A 16,433-nucleotide genomic window follows, 5' to 3' on the forward strand; every position below is an offset into this window, starting at 1 on the left:
GTACCAGTTTGGTTCTCAGGGGGGGCCTCAGCTCCTGGAAACACTTTGTTTTGGGTTCAGGCTCTGTTGGGAGAAACAAAAAGGAGGAAAGAGAGGTTAAAAGGAAGACAAAGGGAAGGAACTGAGGAGGAAGAGCTTAATAAAGAAAACAGGGAAGGAGGTAGGGATGGAATTAACCTTCAAAGATGAAACAGGAAGGAAGAAAAAAATGCTATCAGATCAGAATGGAGGGTATAAAAGAGTACCGAGAATGACTCATTTGTCTGAATTGGATTTTTTTGAGCATAGGTCCAAACACAGCATCACAAAGTTTAGGTACTTTTAGTTGGTTTTCCATAATGGCATTATCCTTAGAATAAGGGTATTAGCTTTTCGTATAAACTCTACTGAATGAAGAAACCCATTCATATTAAAAAATTTGTGTGCTTCTTTATATTTATTTTAAAAACCAGCAATTGTGTGTGTGTCTGTTTACTAGACACACTATCACATCATTAACAGTGTCCCTAAGCAGGTCTTGGCTAAGTTATGTCCAGTTGCGGGTACTGGAAGAAAACACAAAACCATGCTCACTGGACTAGTGAATAGCACTCTGTCATTGCCCAAACTGAATTTAATTCCGAAGGAGGAGTTGTCCCTTTTCAAGAAATAAACATTCTTATTAAAGTCATTACATTCATAGGAGAGTGACTCATTTTTTAGCCTCATAAATGTAGAAAATGTAAAAAAAAAAAAAAAAATAGGTTGACTAAATATTGGCCCAAAGGCATTTCCTCAAAATGAAACAAAACAGAACAAGAAAATCTCTCTAGTTAATGCCTTTTCAAATTGTTTGCTTTGGGTGGTGGGAAATATATCCATGTATCAATGAAGAGTTGACAGCATATTTGTCTAAACTATTTTTTATCCTTCAACGGGTAGAGAGTTTTAAACTCGGAAGGAAATGTAAAACCTGCCTCGAGGCTGTACGTTTTGAGATTGCTGTTAGTGATGATACTGACATGCCTAGTGTTGGCAGCAGCTGGCTGTGGGCTCCTTTCTTCTCTTCCTATTCTGGAAGAATCCATGCTGGACTATTAAATCCCTTCCAAGTTATGTAAACTGGGGCCATAGACTAAGGGTCTTCAACATGGTGGCAGAGAAGGAAATCCCTTCTGAGTTATTTAAACTGGGGCCATGTATTTCTGGATACATCTCATGGACTTGCCAGAATGCCATGTACTTTGTCCTCAAATTTGTAAATGAAAACCCCTCACCCCGATTTTCACAAAGGGAATCGAGTCTTTTTCTTTCTCCGATCACGGGGCAGGTGTGAGTAGTGGGCCTGAGATCCCCAGGGCACAGCACTTAGCAGCCTAGACCCGGCTGAGTGTTTCCAGCAGAAAAAAACGAGGCTGAAATGTGTGCTCCCCAGGAGCTGTGAATAAAGCTGTCACCTCAGGAGACGATGAAGAAATAGCATTTTATTTCTTTACAAATTTATAGCCAAGACAATAAATCACTCCATAGAAAAATTTAAAACAAGATACACATTGTCGTGACCCTCATAACAGATGGAAGAGTTAGCACAATAGTGAAATCTGCCTGCTGGGATGTCGGGTTGCAGCATTTTGTCAGGCTTGATGGATGAAAAAGAAAGTCCGACTCTGTTAATGGGGCAGCTAACAAAGGTGCCTCGCCCTTATACTCAGTTGTTTGCGGGAATAACCAGAGATGATCTCAGAGCCAGGTCTCCCCTAAACTTAGCTACCTTTGCGGAATATGTGATATAATTTATAGGCTGTTTGTTTGGGGATTTATTTATTTGGATCCAAGAATACACAGTAACCTTCTTACCCTGATAACTTCAACCCAGATCTAGGTGATCCACTCTGATATCCTTAAAGATGCTTTTGTGTGACAATGATTAACTGCATGTCGCTCAATGACCCCTTACACTCTTATGTTGATACTCGAGTAATGCATCGTCCAGATTAAGTCCACGGTACCTCCACCACCTATCCCTCCCCTCCACCCGACCCGTTCTCCATCTCTGGAAAAGAGAAAGGGTGAAAGTCATGGTTCAAAAACCAGTCTTGACTCCATGCTCTAGTTGCCTCACCGATATGGCTGTTGGGGCAGATCTGTAGGACACACAACTCATTTTTTGAAACTATATGAAAGTTTTTTTTGTTTTTGTTTTTTTTCCCTGGGAGAGGCATCACAGGTAGGTAGGTACAAGAGTAGATTGAATCAGATAGGAATCTTAGGTTAACTGATGTACTTTCATTTTCTCATCTTTGAAGGCAGAAGAATTTCATTTCTTTCCCCTTCTTGTGTCCTAAGGATGCTCTGAAGACAAATGAGAAAATGTGGCTGATTCCCGAGGAATGGAAGCCAGTGGGAAGCACAGAAGGGAGATCAGAGCACTCTTTAGGGTCCTTATACTAAGAAAGACAATAAATGGGTCAGTGATATTGTGGTCATGAACTTAGTACCCTAGAGATCCTGCCAAGATGAGCCAGCTTCTCCCTATAGCTGGACTGGGTCTCACGGGTGTGAGTGGAGCCCGGCCAGCTGAGCTGAACAATTGCTCCCCTCTTGGCAGTCATGTGGCCTGTGCCTGACTGACAGAATCCTTTGCCTAAGTTTTTCCCTTTCTAGAGATGGGCAGTTTGACCCCCAGTTACTGATGAAAACAGAGCACTTTACAACCAAGGCGCTGCTATAAGAGGTCCTAATAATGATCACAATGTGTTAGTATTACATGCTATTCCTAGTTTCACAAGCAGAAGAACTTCCTACCTCTGAGAGACACAAACAGTAAAGAACAACACAGCTGGGAAAACGCTGACTGAGAAAAGCTACTTTTTCATAGCACATACAAAAATCAGTCCCCATTTTTCACTTTAAGTATTTCAGTGACTAGTAGACTTTTGGAACTGGAATTTATTTGTCAAATGGTCTCTCCATGATACCATATTAACTTTAGCTGAGCTTACCAGTTTTAGGAAAATACTTTGCTATAGACTGAAGCTAAGCATTCCAGAAGCAAGAGCAGTAATTAAAATAGTTCCAAGGCCAGAGGTTAAGTTTAAAAATGAAATGTGAGATCTTTTCATGAATTGTGACGAAATACAAAAAAAATATCCTAGGCATAAGATGTGACTATCATGGACAGATAAAGTCATTTACTTCTGCTGCTTTGTAGAAATAATTTTGGAATGCAAAGGAAATACTATTTTAGAAACAACTGAAAACAATCCAGTTCTTCCAGTAATTACTCATGGAAATAAAGCACGAAATATGGTGCTTTCTGAGGAAATTTCAATGAAATGTCCCAAGTTGTTGTTTTGTTTTTTGGGGTTTTTTTTGCAGATATGTTGCTAACCATTTACTAAATGAGCAGTTGAATGGTGAACACTTCCATGCCTAGAAATTTGAAAGAAATCTTTAAAACTAGGATAAATCTCTAAAATAAGGTAACACTGTACCTGAATGAGACGGAGAGGGAGCCAGCCTTCCTCACAGACTGAGCCGGAAGGCCTCGCTCACTGGTTCCTAAGCAACCATCAGGCTGTCAGTCACTCATCAGAACTGAAAGTTGTCTAGATTTTACTCAAGAAAATGCAAAGCAACCAAGACCCTCAGGAAGGCAAGTCAAGACTAAATGAAATCATGCTGTGCTTAAGCAAGGACTTAACAAAGGTAAACCCAGCTCTGAGCACATAACTAGTACTCCCTTACTTTCCACATGACAAGGAATGTGGAAGGTTTAACTTGGCCATTGGGGATTTTTGCCACTAAAATGCAGATAGTCGTTTCCATGATATGAAATACCACATAGTGCTTAATGCTCGAGATACGTTTATACAGATCCTTTCCTGATTCCATGGTATGAGGAAATCCTTTTCTCTAGCCACTTTACTCACTCAGTTTGTTAACTCATTTTTTAAGCACTGTGCTTCCTAGAGGCACTAATGATTGATTCCTGCCCCTCTCCGACAAATTTTGAACTTACCGAGTCTGGAATTTTGTTAAATAGGTCAAAGTACTTTTTTCTACTTCACAATCTCTTAAGGTGATTTTTGACCAGAACAATTTAGTGATAAGCATCTTTCAGTAGAAGGAAAGCATGTTTGGAAAGACTAACCCGTCCAAGGAAATAGAAGGAAGGGAAAGTCCTTTTTATGTGTTTTCCTTTAAATTTTAAAGGTGTCTTTACTGTGGTTGTAGACGTAATTTTGCCATGTGGGGTTTTATGGGCCATCCGATGAAGACATTTAGACTGTGAGAGCTTTCTTCCCTTTGTGACACCATTTAATCCATATATTTTCTCTTCTTTTAAACATATTTAAATAATAAAATTATTTCTCAGCAAACCAAAATGTTTTTAATAACTAGAGGAATTTTTTAATTAGTGACATTAATTAAATAATTAATTAAAAAGAGGGGATGTGTAAAGTAATGGAAAAGGTGGTTGGACCTAGAGCCTCATAAAAGATGAACATTTTGGGGAGATTAGAGCTATCCTTGATTATGGCAGGAAATCCTGAGAATGAAGTCTGATAAGTTGAATATACATGAGTTATTATGTGTGTATTTTTAGCACTTTAAAGAGCTACCCAAGGGCTTCCCTGGTGGCGCAGTGGTTGAGAGTCCGCCTGCCGATGCAGGGGACACGGGTTCGTGCCCCGGTCTGGGAAGATCCCACATGCCGCGGAGCGGCTGGGCCCGTGAGCCATGGCCGCTGAGCCTGCGCATCCGGAGCCTGTGCTCTGCAACGGGAGAGGCCACAACAGTGAGAGGCCCGCGTATCACAAAAAATAAATAAATAAATAAAAGAGCTACCCAATATACAGGCGTGTCCGTATTTTAAGAAAATCATGTAAACAAAAATCCAGAATTGTAAGCACAATAATTTAGTATTTCTTTTATTAATAAATGCATCCCCTCTTATTAGAACTTGCTATTCAATTCCTTTAAAAACAAGCACCTTTAAAGCATGATTCAATTCAGAAAATAAAAACATCTATTTTTGAATACCTTTTTTGGAAGGCCATCTATAAGAATCAACCACATTCTGCTCTCACTGACATTTCAACCAGGCTGGGCCATGGAACATTTGCTCAAGGCTAATTGCAACTGTCTAGATCCATAATGAAGCCTTTCCTGGATAACCTTTACGAATTACAGTAAGTCAGGCTCCCCTCTGAGCGACCGGCTATTCAATAAACTTTTCCCTTTGGAGGATAGGTTATTAGAAGTCTGTTGTCGCTGCACTGATGATATTCTGTTCTAGACGGAAACCTTTAGTTAAGTGGTGACAGCAAGTAGTGCCCTTTGTGATTTCAGGTTCTTGTCACTGTGGGAAGTGCATTTGTTCTGCCGAAGAATGGTATATTTCGGGAGAATTCTGCGACTGTGATGACAGGGACTGCGACAAACATGATGGTCTCATTTGCACAGGTGCAGTATCAACCTACCCTAACTGTTCTATGTCACAGCTGGCAATAAAGACATGATACCCACCGCGTACTGCCGTAGACAGCTGGGCAGGAGAGCGTCTGTGTAATCAAGACCCACTATTCACAGGAAGTCACCGCAGAAGGGGAGTGGGCATTGGCAGACAAAAGTAACCACGCCCTCAACTCACACATATGCAGTTATATGTTGAAAAGAGAAAATAATCGTCTGGACAACCATTTTACTTTGAGCCTGGTGTAGGGAATGGAGTATTATTTTAAACAGGACCCAGGTACCACTAATTCAAAGACGGTTGATGTATTGGTTGGCTGCAAGGAGTGGGGTGTGTGTGTTGCGGGGATGAGGGAGACTTAGCAGTGTCATAGCTACTGCTCTCCCAAGTTATTGAATCCTGATAATTGGTTATAAAATACATCTGCTTGAACAAGTTACAGGGGAAAGGGAGACACGTTATGTTTGTTCTCCTTGTTTCTAGTTGAAGGTAAAAGATGAATGCTTGTGTATGTCATTAAGCTAGACATTCACTGTCTGTCCGTCCCTGTGGCACAGGGCTCCTCTTCTAGCTGATTCCTCAGCTTACCTCATTCTATGTCAGGAGACTTTATGGTTTTTAGCATTTATTCATAAGTCAGACATAACTTGCTCTCTACAGGAAAACAAAATTATGACATGGAAGCCACCTAGAGTGACACAGGATGGTCACTATTAGATGATACACAGATGGTAGCATCAAGCAGATGCCATTAATTATGTGAAAAATCACATTTCCCATCGCTGCTAAACAAGATAATGGTAAGATGGCTACAGAACAGAATAAGAAAATCTGCAGAGGATGAATGAAATGGTCTTGATTATGAACTGCTGTGGTTTAGAATAACATATTTTAACTTGGTGACTTTCGATCATGATAATGACTCCCCTGTGTACTTTCTTGCAGGGAATGGAATCTGTAGCTGTGGAAACTGTGAATGCTGGGATGGATGGAATGGAAATGCATGTGAAATCTGGCTCGGCACAGAATATCCTTAATAAACCATGGCAGAGAACTGGATTCTTATTTTTCTAGGCCATTAGAACATATAAATGCAGAGGGAACCATATATAATCATCCCTAGGACAGGTCAAACAGACCATTGTATGTTTTTCTATTTCTGAATGCCTCAGTGAAATCTGGGTACCCATTAAAGATGAGTTAAGCAAATTCTGATGTAAATAACGCCAGAAAAATTTTTTTCTACCTTAATTTACATCAGTGGTTCTCAACAAGGGCAACTTTACCACCCAGAAGACATTTGGCAATGTCTACAGACAATTTTCATTGTCCCACTGGGTGGGGTGGGAGGGCGTGCTGTGGGCATCTAGTGGGTGGAGGCCAGGGATGCTGCAAACATCCTCTGGTGCAGGACAACCTCCCACAGCAAAGAATTATCTGACTTCAAGTATCAATGGTGCCTGAGCTGAGAAACCCTGAGTTACACGGTTGTTAGAAATGCACACCCCTATGCAAGAAAGACCATATTGGAGTCTAAGGAGAAGATATATCCATATTTTGCCAGTATTTCCATATGGAGACATGAGGTATGTGGTATACAAACACACATGGGCTAGGGGAGCAGGCAGAAACTACATAACCAGTGCTTTTGAAAAAAAAAAAACTGGTCATTTTAGCCATTAAGTCATTTGTCATTTGTCTAGTCCCACTTTAAATTCACAAAAGGGACTTCCCTGGCGGTCCAGTGGTTAAGACTTCACCTTCCAATGCAGGGGGTGCAGGTTCAATCCCTGGTCGGGGAGCTAAGATCCCACGTCTCATGGCCAAAAAACAAAACAAAACCAAACAACAAAAACCAAAACATAAAACAGAAGCAATATTGTAACAACTTCAATAAACACTTTACAAATGGTCCACATCAAAAAAAAAAATCTTTTAAAAAAATTAAAAATAAACTCACTCCAAAAAAGACTCTTAAGATTAAGAAAGATATGAAAAATGCAAAATTTGACATTTTTAATAAATGGTGACATAAGTTGCTTATATTCTGTGTCAGTATATATTTGCCTACTGAGGATTAACCCCAAAAATGAATTTTTATTCAGGGGTATCTATTTTCTGTTTCTAGAACATTTTTAAAAACTGGGCAAGGGTTACATATACAAGAAATATGATTTTTTTTACTGTTTACTCCATGGTAACTTGCCTTTTAAAAAGACAACATATAGTTAGATATATTATGGGCCTGAAATACACATTCACTTCTCTTAAAAGATTCTTATTTATAAGGATACACGACTTACTGGAAAAGTAGGGACATGCAAAGAAATCAAGAAGAGATACTATAATAAAAAGTCTCAAAAGCTCAGAGGATTTTTAAAAAATCCAGAAATGGCTGAAATAGAAATTACAAATATTCACTCAATAATAAGAACAAAACGTTTATTTTCTTAATGGTGAAATTCTGCTCTGTATGAAATTCACATTGCATTATGAAAATGTACAATAATTTGGACTTCCCTTACATATTTACAGTTAAGTCTACATACACATTAGTTTAGGCAACCTTTAATTATTTAGAGCTAATAAAAACCCCACTTTTTTTCTAAATGTGATTTATATTTTGTAAAATCCTAGAATAATGTAACAAAATGATTTCCATATTGTTTAAGATGAAAATTTTTGCTTGGAAATTTTACTTGATGATGTAAATATTCTAGAGTCGTGGCTTGGACTTTTCTAAGTCAAATCACCAAAGGTAAGGAAAATATGTATCTGCTGAGTTACTTAAAAATTTGATATTGAAAATTATTTAAGAGAAAATTTAACTGATGCTGATTTTTATAGTACTAATAGTGTTCTCATACTTGAAGAGATTTATAAAATTGTCATCTCTATCCTGAGATTAAGGAATGCAACCATGTAAATTGTATCTCTGTTATTAAGTATGTCAATTGATATATCAGTTTTTATAAAATGAGGGGACCATAAGGAGTCAAGAAATGATAGATTGTACTCTTTCCTCTCCTCTATCTAAACACTTTAAGCCTCAAACAAATCTGTTATCATTGTTCAGTTGCAATTTTGATGCCTTATGTGATGATGCACAAACATTGGAATTCATTACCTTATCCAGCCATCATAATACAAATGACTTTCAGTTTCCCCTCTTGCAGAACCCTGCTTTCTATAAAGGACCAGATAGTAAATATTTTAGACTGTGGGTCACATACATCTCTATAGAAGATTCTTGTCTGTTCACGTTTAATACTTTAAAATGGAAAAAATAAAAAAACCTCATTCTGAGCTCCTGGGCCATAAGAAACAGATTGCAAGCTGTATTTGGCTTGCAGCTAAGCAGTAGTTTGCCATCCTGCTCTACTGGTACGGCCCTTAGTTTCCTGTCTCATCACGTTACCCTAGGTGTGTCTTATTTTTCTTCTCATTCTCTATATTTGTTATCCCTGCAACAAGAATGCTGCTCTTTTTATATTTTCATGTAAGAAAAATGTCCTCAGCATTTATGCTCTTTAAGAAGTTTAAATATGGAGAAATTACTTTATTATAAAGTTCAGAATGTGATTTGTCCAAATTTTTTGACAAAATCTATTATAGTCAGCTATATTCTGTGGTTCATTTAGCCATGAATTATTGAACCAAAGCTGAATTATAGCATAAGTCACATGGTACCTAAACTCTAATGAATATTTTTCTTTTAAAACAGAAATATTTTCTTTTTACCTCTTTCTGTCTGCTATAACAGTTCTTGTGCGTGTTTTTATGTGTGGTTTTGTCTCTAGCAATGAAACATCAATAGATCTATTAAGAAGTGATTTAATTTACATGTTTAAGTTGGAGAAAAATAAACATAGTTACATGTAAAGACATAGATTCTAACCTTCTTAAATGTTATTTTGTACTTTGACTTTTGATTCCATTACTAAGATAAAAACTCCCTCTTCAAATAAAAGGCAGGGCAAGAACAAACTTGTAATAGGTGGAGGGAAAATATGCAAATTTTGTTGGCTTGTTCAAGTTGATCGGCAGTTATGGTGGGATTAATGTCCACTGGGAAAGATGCGACAAGTTTGCAGATGGTGTTGGCACCAACCCTGCTTGCTTGGCTAACCATCACTGAGGAATTCTTCCATAAAGGACTTTTTAATAAGATTCTACTAATGTCCTAAGATCTAAGAGAATCACTATATCCTGTTGTCTTCCTGGACTCTGAGCTAATCTAGATTCCTACCGCGCATTGGAAGGAATGGCCTCCACGACCTCAAATGCAAACACAACGTGGGAATTAGACCAAATGATAGAGAAAACCAGGTAAAAACAAAAACATAACTCAGTCTTTGTTTGCAGATTCACTATCAAACCTTTGAAACCCTACTCAGTATTCGAGAGAGTCAGCAGGCCCTGTGTGCCACTTTGTAAGCTAAGAGAGCTACACTATGAAATGTATTTCACTCCAAAGGAATACTCTTCACACCTGGAGTTTCATATGCCTGCGTTTAGCTCAAAAGCTTGCCCTGGGTATAGTCTTGTTCTGAAATAACATTGAAAATAATTTTTAATGACTTTCAATTCCTTCTAAAATGGATTTCTTAGTCAATCTGGTCTCTCCTTCAAATGTTAATTCTCACTCTAATATTAGGGAGAAAACTTTAAATGAAGTGATACATGTCTAACTTAAAAAGAGAGAAGTTTTTTTCTTGTTGTTTTTTAAAAAAGAACCAAATCTGATGTTGGTCATCCTGAAAACAGCAGACTGTTGTAGTGCTTTAGGCATTCATTAAGCAACTGGCCAGGTGTGATAAACTCTTCTTACTCTCCAAGAGGCAAACAATTAGACGGACTGCAGCAGTCTTGTGGGCCCATCTTGAAGCCAGCCCTTACCCCAAACACTCAGGGCAAGGGAACATTTAGAGCACGAATCTCTAAATTCTCCAAGATTTGTAATGACATGATGCTCAGTTCCATTTTACTCTTTATATAGGCTGAACCATTTGCATCTCTTCTATAATTTTTCCAAGTAAAGTTGTAGCAAAGTATTTTAGAAAGCAAACTTACAGGAAAATAAAATGATGTCACCTGAAATATCAAAACAATGAACATTCCAGAGCGTTGTTGAGGAATGAATGGAACAGCTACCATAACAAATCAGTAGACATAACCCTCTCACACCAGATATGGATGCAAAAGGAATGTGATATTGGAAAGAGTTGATAAGATCGACATATGTACATGGAGGTACAGAACATGTGGTGTTCTCTAAATACAAATGAATTCCATCAGATTTACTGTACAGAACACCAAAGGTGACAGATTGCACTTACTTAAAACAGCAAACAATTTTTGAGGGGAGAAAATGGTGGAGTCTTATCCTGGAAAAATAGCAAGAGAGGTATCATCAAAGAGCTAAAATTTTCTTTGGCATGGTAAAGGGGGAAAATGAGTTTACCAAACTTATTTACATGACATTTCTCTATGTGGGTGATGCAATGCCATTTCATTACATAAAGTTGTTCAATGTTTTTGAATATGCCGTCATATAAATATTTTATTCAATATGTTGTATTTATGAATACAACAAATGATATTCAACACAGAAACTGTACAATGCAGACAAACTCTTTGTATGTAGATTAATACACACCAATGGTTCTTGATACACAGGTCCTACAACATGCAGTTCATCAGTGCTGTCCTCGTTCCATGCAACAGGTCAGACCAGACACAGAGGAAATGATCTAACTAAATCACAAATAACAAGGACCCCTCTGCAATACGTCTAAACATATATTAGAAGAAAGTATTTTGACATCCATTCATAGGGATAAACGCCCTTATCGATAACTCATGTAAAAAACAAAACAGAGGTACACATTTACTGAAATCTCAGTCACTTACAAAAATAAATCTTGTCATAATTTTAACCAATAAACAAGCTTACAGGGGAAAAAGAAACCAGCAAGTAGGGCTGATTGATTACCAAAAACATATAGGTGGGGTTGTTTGATGTGTGTGTGTGTGCGCCTGTGCACAGTAGGTAAGTCCATCTAATTGGAATTTCAAGTCGCCACATATTATGGAATATATGTCTTCCCTAAACAATTGGTTAATGAAATTCATCTAATGTATTTTAACTTAGCCTGTTAAAAATAATAAGCTTTAAAATGGTGTAACAAGAAATCAAGAGAGGTCAAAAGAAGCATTTTGTTGTACTTTAGCACTGTCGACAATAAATCTACTCAAACGTTTATGCTAACATTTTATTTATTAAAGTGGAATTCAATACGAAAATGAAATAAGCATAAACAGTTAAATTGATAGTAAATCTTTAATCAGCTAAGCAGGCCAAAATTTTTAAATGCTGGGCAAGGGCTGTCATGGAGACTTAGGAAAGCAGTGACAAAATAATTTCCCAGTAAATACAATGCAGATGGGAGAAAATGGCGACTGGGTCATCCTTCCACATGGAAATAATAACAAGAGGCCAGTTCATTGATCCCACATGTAGTTTTCTATAAATGAGGTTCAGTTTGGTCTCAGTTAACTCTTCTGAGGAGAAAACATTGAAATTTATTAAGTATACACAGAGTTAACAAATATATTTCCAAACAAACAGCTTAGTATCTAACATTTTGAAACTCTTTATATCCAATATTGAACATTTTGCATGGTTTCTTCACTGTGGAGTCAACTATTCATGGACTTTCTTAGTCGTTGTCTTCCCTAAGCTCAGAATTCAGCAGTATTAAATTCCAAAGGAAGTTAGTTAAGCAAAATCAAAGAACAGCAAAAAAAAAAAAAATCAGATGGACCGAAAACCTGATGTTTGAACATGTTGGTTTGTCTTTAGTTTTAATCTAGAATAATTCAACAGACTGCATTCTGAGATCATGGCAAGGCACCTCTAACTCAGCCATTGGGCCACAGGGGCCCGAGAAGCTGAGTCAGAGGTATGGACTGGTGAATTACACAGTACCTGACTCAGCATGCTGAGCTAAAAAAAATATTTTTTTCCTAATATGTCCAGTTTAAAAACTTGTTAAACACCAAAAATATTAAAGTCTAATTTATAACTAACGTTTGCATTGCTGCTGCAGAAAAGAACACAACAGCCGCCTTGCCCATGCTCTGCTGAGTATGAGTGGAATGCAGCCCAAACCAGGGATGGCATTAAGTTTGGTTCATTAAAAACAGGAAGGATTCTATCTGAAATGGATTTAGGTAGCGCAATTCTTGTAGGTTGTAATTATTGATTTTTTTTCCTTTTTTCCAAATAATGAGGATTCATAGATGAAAATGAACCTTAATCAGGCCTACAAGGCCTACAGAGTTCTTTGGACCCACTTTCTCAAAAACCAGTGGGTCTTGCTCGCTGGGCAAGGCAAATGTTACCATTACCAGTAAGCTTGTGATATGTATAAAACACACACACACACAAAGAAACTAAGGGGGATGTCAAACCCAGATCATAGAGCGCTTCCCATGACTGCGTTTGACCCCATTTCTCAGCCCGGCCACGCGGCCTTGGGAGCACAGTATCTGCTACTGGACAGAGCATATATGTGTGTTTCATCAGTAGTGTGAGCCAGAGACAACACTCTTAATCGTTATAGATGCAATGTGTCATAATAGGTTTAGAAGGCTTTCTGTTTCCCTGATCGCTCTCCAAACTAAGCCAACCGCTACAAGTTACGATTGAGAGGAACACAATCCCTGCAAAAGGTCACAGACAGTGGAGCCAGCAGCCCTGTAAAAACGGGAAGAAGAGAACTCCATAATAGCACAGGTTTACAGCATCTAACTAGAAATTACTCAAGAGTATCTGTGTGCTACAAAATCGAACTTAAACACATGGAATTCGCCGAAACGGGACTCAAAAAGGAATATGGGGAGCTGTCAGCAGGCAAGGTATCGAGTGGACTTGTGAAGTAGGTCATTCACGTGAAGTGTCACAGTCACAGAAAAGATATTAAAAAGGCATTCCATATCTGGTAGGGCATTCCATGGTCTGAGTTGAGCTGGTTATCCAGGTGTCTTCTTGTTGTGAGGGCACAACACGTTGAGATTTATCCACTTGCGACCAAGAAGTTCGAGCCAGCGGGGAGCAAGCGTCTGCTTACTGCCAGCTGCTCCTGGGCCCCGGAACAGGAGGCTGTGGCCAGGATAAATCACTCAACGGTGCTCAGGGCGAGTCAGTCACAACACCTGTGAGGATCTGGCTATGTCGTCTTACTTTTGTTGACTGGTTTGCCTCCATTCATGATTGCAGACGCGCTTGTGCTTTTACTCGGCGTCACCCCGGCTTTTGGGACCGTTTCTCCGACGTCATGCAAAGATGGTTCTCGGTACATGGCAACTAGTGACGGGGAGGGCAGGAGGAAAAGGAGATGTTACCTGGTTAGCTTCACACACAGACCTCAGCCGTTGGCCCAGTCCCGTTTTCCCTGAAGTCAAGTAACCCCATCAAGAGGGAATTCCTGTTTTAAAGCAGTAAAATCCGGCCCCCAAACAGAAAATATTACTTCCTTTGCATTTTCTGGTTTGTGTATCCAAAATACGCACCTGGGGGCACGTGCATGTTTGTCTAGGAGAGAAGGTTTAAATGGGGCATGTGGCCACACACACACACACACACACCCCCCACAGGGACTGTGTGAGAACGGCAAGCCTTTAACCTAATTCTCTTTGTTCAGCGAGAAAAAGACTTTCCTTCCACTGCACGCTGTCAACACGTGGAACTCATTCTCACTCATCTTTTCCATTCTAGGTATTTACACCCCAGGCCATTAAATAATTTTTCTCTCAAGTGCTTCAAAGGCAATATAATCACACTACTCTCAGCTTCAAAGCCATAAAAGCAATACAGACTTTTCCTTAAGACTCCCTTTCCTTAAGCCAGGGTCTTCCAGAGATCATTGTTTAGATTTCCTCTCCCGAAATCATGCAAAGAGACCCTTAAATAATTGAAGGCAAGTGTGGGGTGTTTTATATTTTTTATGCCTCATTTTCAGGTATAATCATGAAAATCTGTCATTGATGTCATATAAGGCAGAAGTACAGAATGGCAAGAGGGCAAGTGGGAATGACGTCTGAGGAAGCTCTGGGGAATTGATCTGGTGATATCATTAATCACAATAGTTCATGTGGCTTTTCTGCAAGTGATTCCAGGGAATCCTGGGAAAGGAGATTTCAGGGTGACTGATGCTTGGGGAACACTGAGTTAAAATCATCTGCCATCAGAAAGACAAGCGAATTAGAGCTGCCCAACCTGCTTTTTAGGGTTTTGAAAGCCTATATTTTACGAAGAGAACTTAAGCTTTGTTAGGAGGAACCACTATATGCATTCTCCATGTTCAAGGTGGTAGGATTTCACCTTTTGCAAATGCAGCGTGAGACCTTTCAGCAGCACACAGACTTGAAAGCACATGCGTATCAGACCTATCATAAAGGACTTAGCAAGTGAAGAGGATTAAGAGATTAATCCATATCCTTGACAAACTTTCCAGTCCCTCACTCCCACCAGGCGTTTAGTTAGGCGACAGCAGCATCAGAGTGCTAATCTTGATCGTCTACGCAGTGAAGCTGTGTAAGAAATATGAAGGCCCCAGAGCACCAATAATTCATCAAGAATCTAATTTTCCCTGAGAATTCCAATGATACAATTTACATCCTGTATGGGTTTTGAAAGTTTGAAATTCATTTTCCTTATCAATTACACTATGTGATAACCTGTCTTTATAATACCCCTTTGTCTTTAGAGTACTTCTGTCTGCTAGTTTTTTGAAAATTCTATTTCTCTCTTCTTACTGTATACATAAACACACAACAAACACATACACACACAACAGTTCAGTGTATTAATAAAATGCAGAGTGATATTACTACCCCATATCTTTAGGGTCTCAGATATTTCCTGCTGGATATACTAAATAGCTGGTTTCCAGATTTTGCCTGATTTTTGTAGAGTTGCTACGGACTTAGTTTTTAATTTTTTTTCACTCGCATTTGAATATCTGACGGTCTCAAAGTTCACTTGAAGTGGTAAAGCCAAATCATGGATACGTTATTTTGGAAGAACAGAGAAACCCTCTAATTTCTTATTTTTATTCTCATTTTCCTTATGATCTGTCGTAGAATGAGAATAAGTCACTCATATTTCAGACTGGAATAATTTTTCCTTTCCTAGATAGGCCCTGGTGGCTAATTGTTTGCGTTTCAATGACTCGTGGTAGAGGCAAATTTAGTTAAGAGTGATATAGTCAATATCACTGACATTATAAAGATGGTATTAACCAACAAGACTGGTTTTCCAAACCTAGGCAGACTGAAAGCTGAATTATATATCCACAGATAATTAACTTCCAATATTTCAAATTATCTTATTCCTATAAAGACAATATGGATTATAAAACCAATATGCGTTTCTCTTGATGGCTAATGCTTTCCTGTAGGAATAAGAAACAAAAAGAAAAATCGAACCGTGTAAGCTGGCTTCAAACGTTTACTTAGTTATTGCAGGTCTGATTTTCTGCAAAAGGTAAACAAAAGCATTTGAATAGAAAAACACTTTTGAAAAGCCTCAATATCAATTTCTTTTAGTAGTTCCTAAACAAATGTTACACAGATAAAATTCCGGTAGAATCCTTAATGAGAAATGTGCAGATGTTTCTGATTAATTAAAATTTTGTAGCCTCCTCTCCAGAAATCCAATCAAAGTAAATCTGAAGGCTTCATTGCTTACAGCTGAGTGTAAAAGCAGGTCAAGCCACATTTGAATTTACTAAACAATTATGCAGCTTGGAAGGGAGATATCTAATATCAACAAGTTCTTTAAAGGCCAACTTATTAACTCTTTATATTTCCTGTAATTATACTAATTCACAAATACGTGGTTACTTTCAGCTAGATAATAGCAAAATGGGCAAATACTCAAACATTCCATAATACGCAAAACTTAGTT

General features: G+C 38.4%; 2 protein-coding genes across 8 annotated transcripts in view; one reads left to right on the top strand and one right to left on the bottom strand.

Moving 5' to 3' along the window:
- The window catches only part of ITGBL1 (integrin subunit beta like 1), a 223,881-nt gene extending 217,096 nt beyond the window's left edge, over positions 1-6,785 (top strand). For both annotated transcript variants that reach the window (XM_030856803.2, XM_060287767.1), the window contains exons 9-10: positions 5,335-5,448; positions 6,404-6,785. In XM_030856803.2, the coding sequence (XP_030712663.2) occupies positions 5,335-5,448; positions 6,404-6,495 (206 nt within the window). In that variant the 3' untranslated portion in view covers positions 6,496-6,785. The remainder of the gene's footprint in view (positions 1-5,334; positions 5,449-6,403) is intronic.
- Positions 1,444-16,433, bottom strand: part of FGF14 (fibroblast growth factor 14) — a 637,037-nt gene continuing 622,047 nt past the window's right edge. For all 6 annotated transcript variants that reach the window (XM_060287772.1, XM_060287768.1, XM_060287769.1 and 3 more), the window contains one exon: positions 1,444-13,829. In XM_060287772.1, coding sequence (XP_060143755.1) covers positions 13,693-13,829 — 137 coding nt within the window. In that variant the 3' untranslated portion in view covers positions 1,444-13,692. The remainder of the gene's footprint in view (positions 13,830-16,433) is intronic.

This window comes from Globicephala melas, chromosome 18 (genome assembly GCF_963455315.2).
Source record: "Globicephala melas chromosome 18, mGloMel1.2, whole genome shotgun sequence".
In the NCBI taxonomy this organism is placed as follows: domain Eukaryota; kingdom Metazoa; phylum Chordata; class Mammalia; order Artiodactyla; family Delphinidae; genus Globicephala; species Globicephala melas.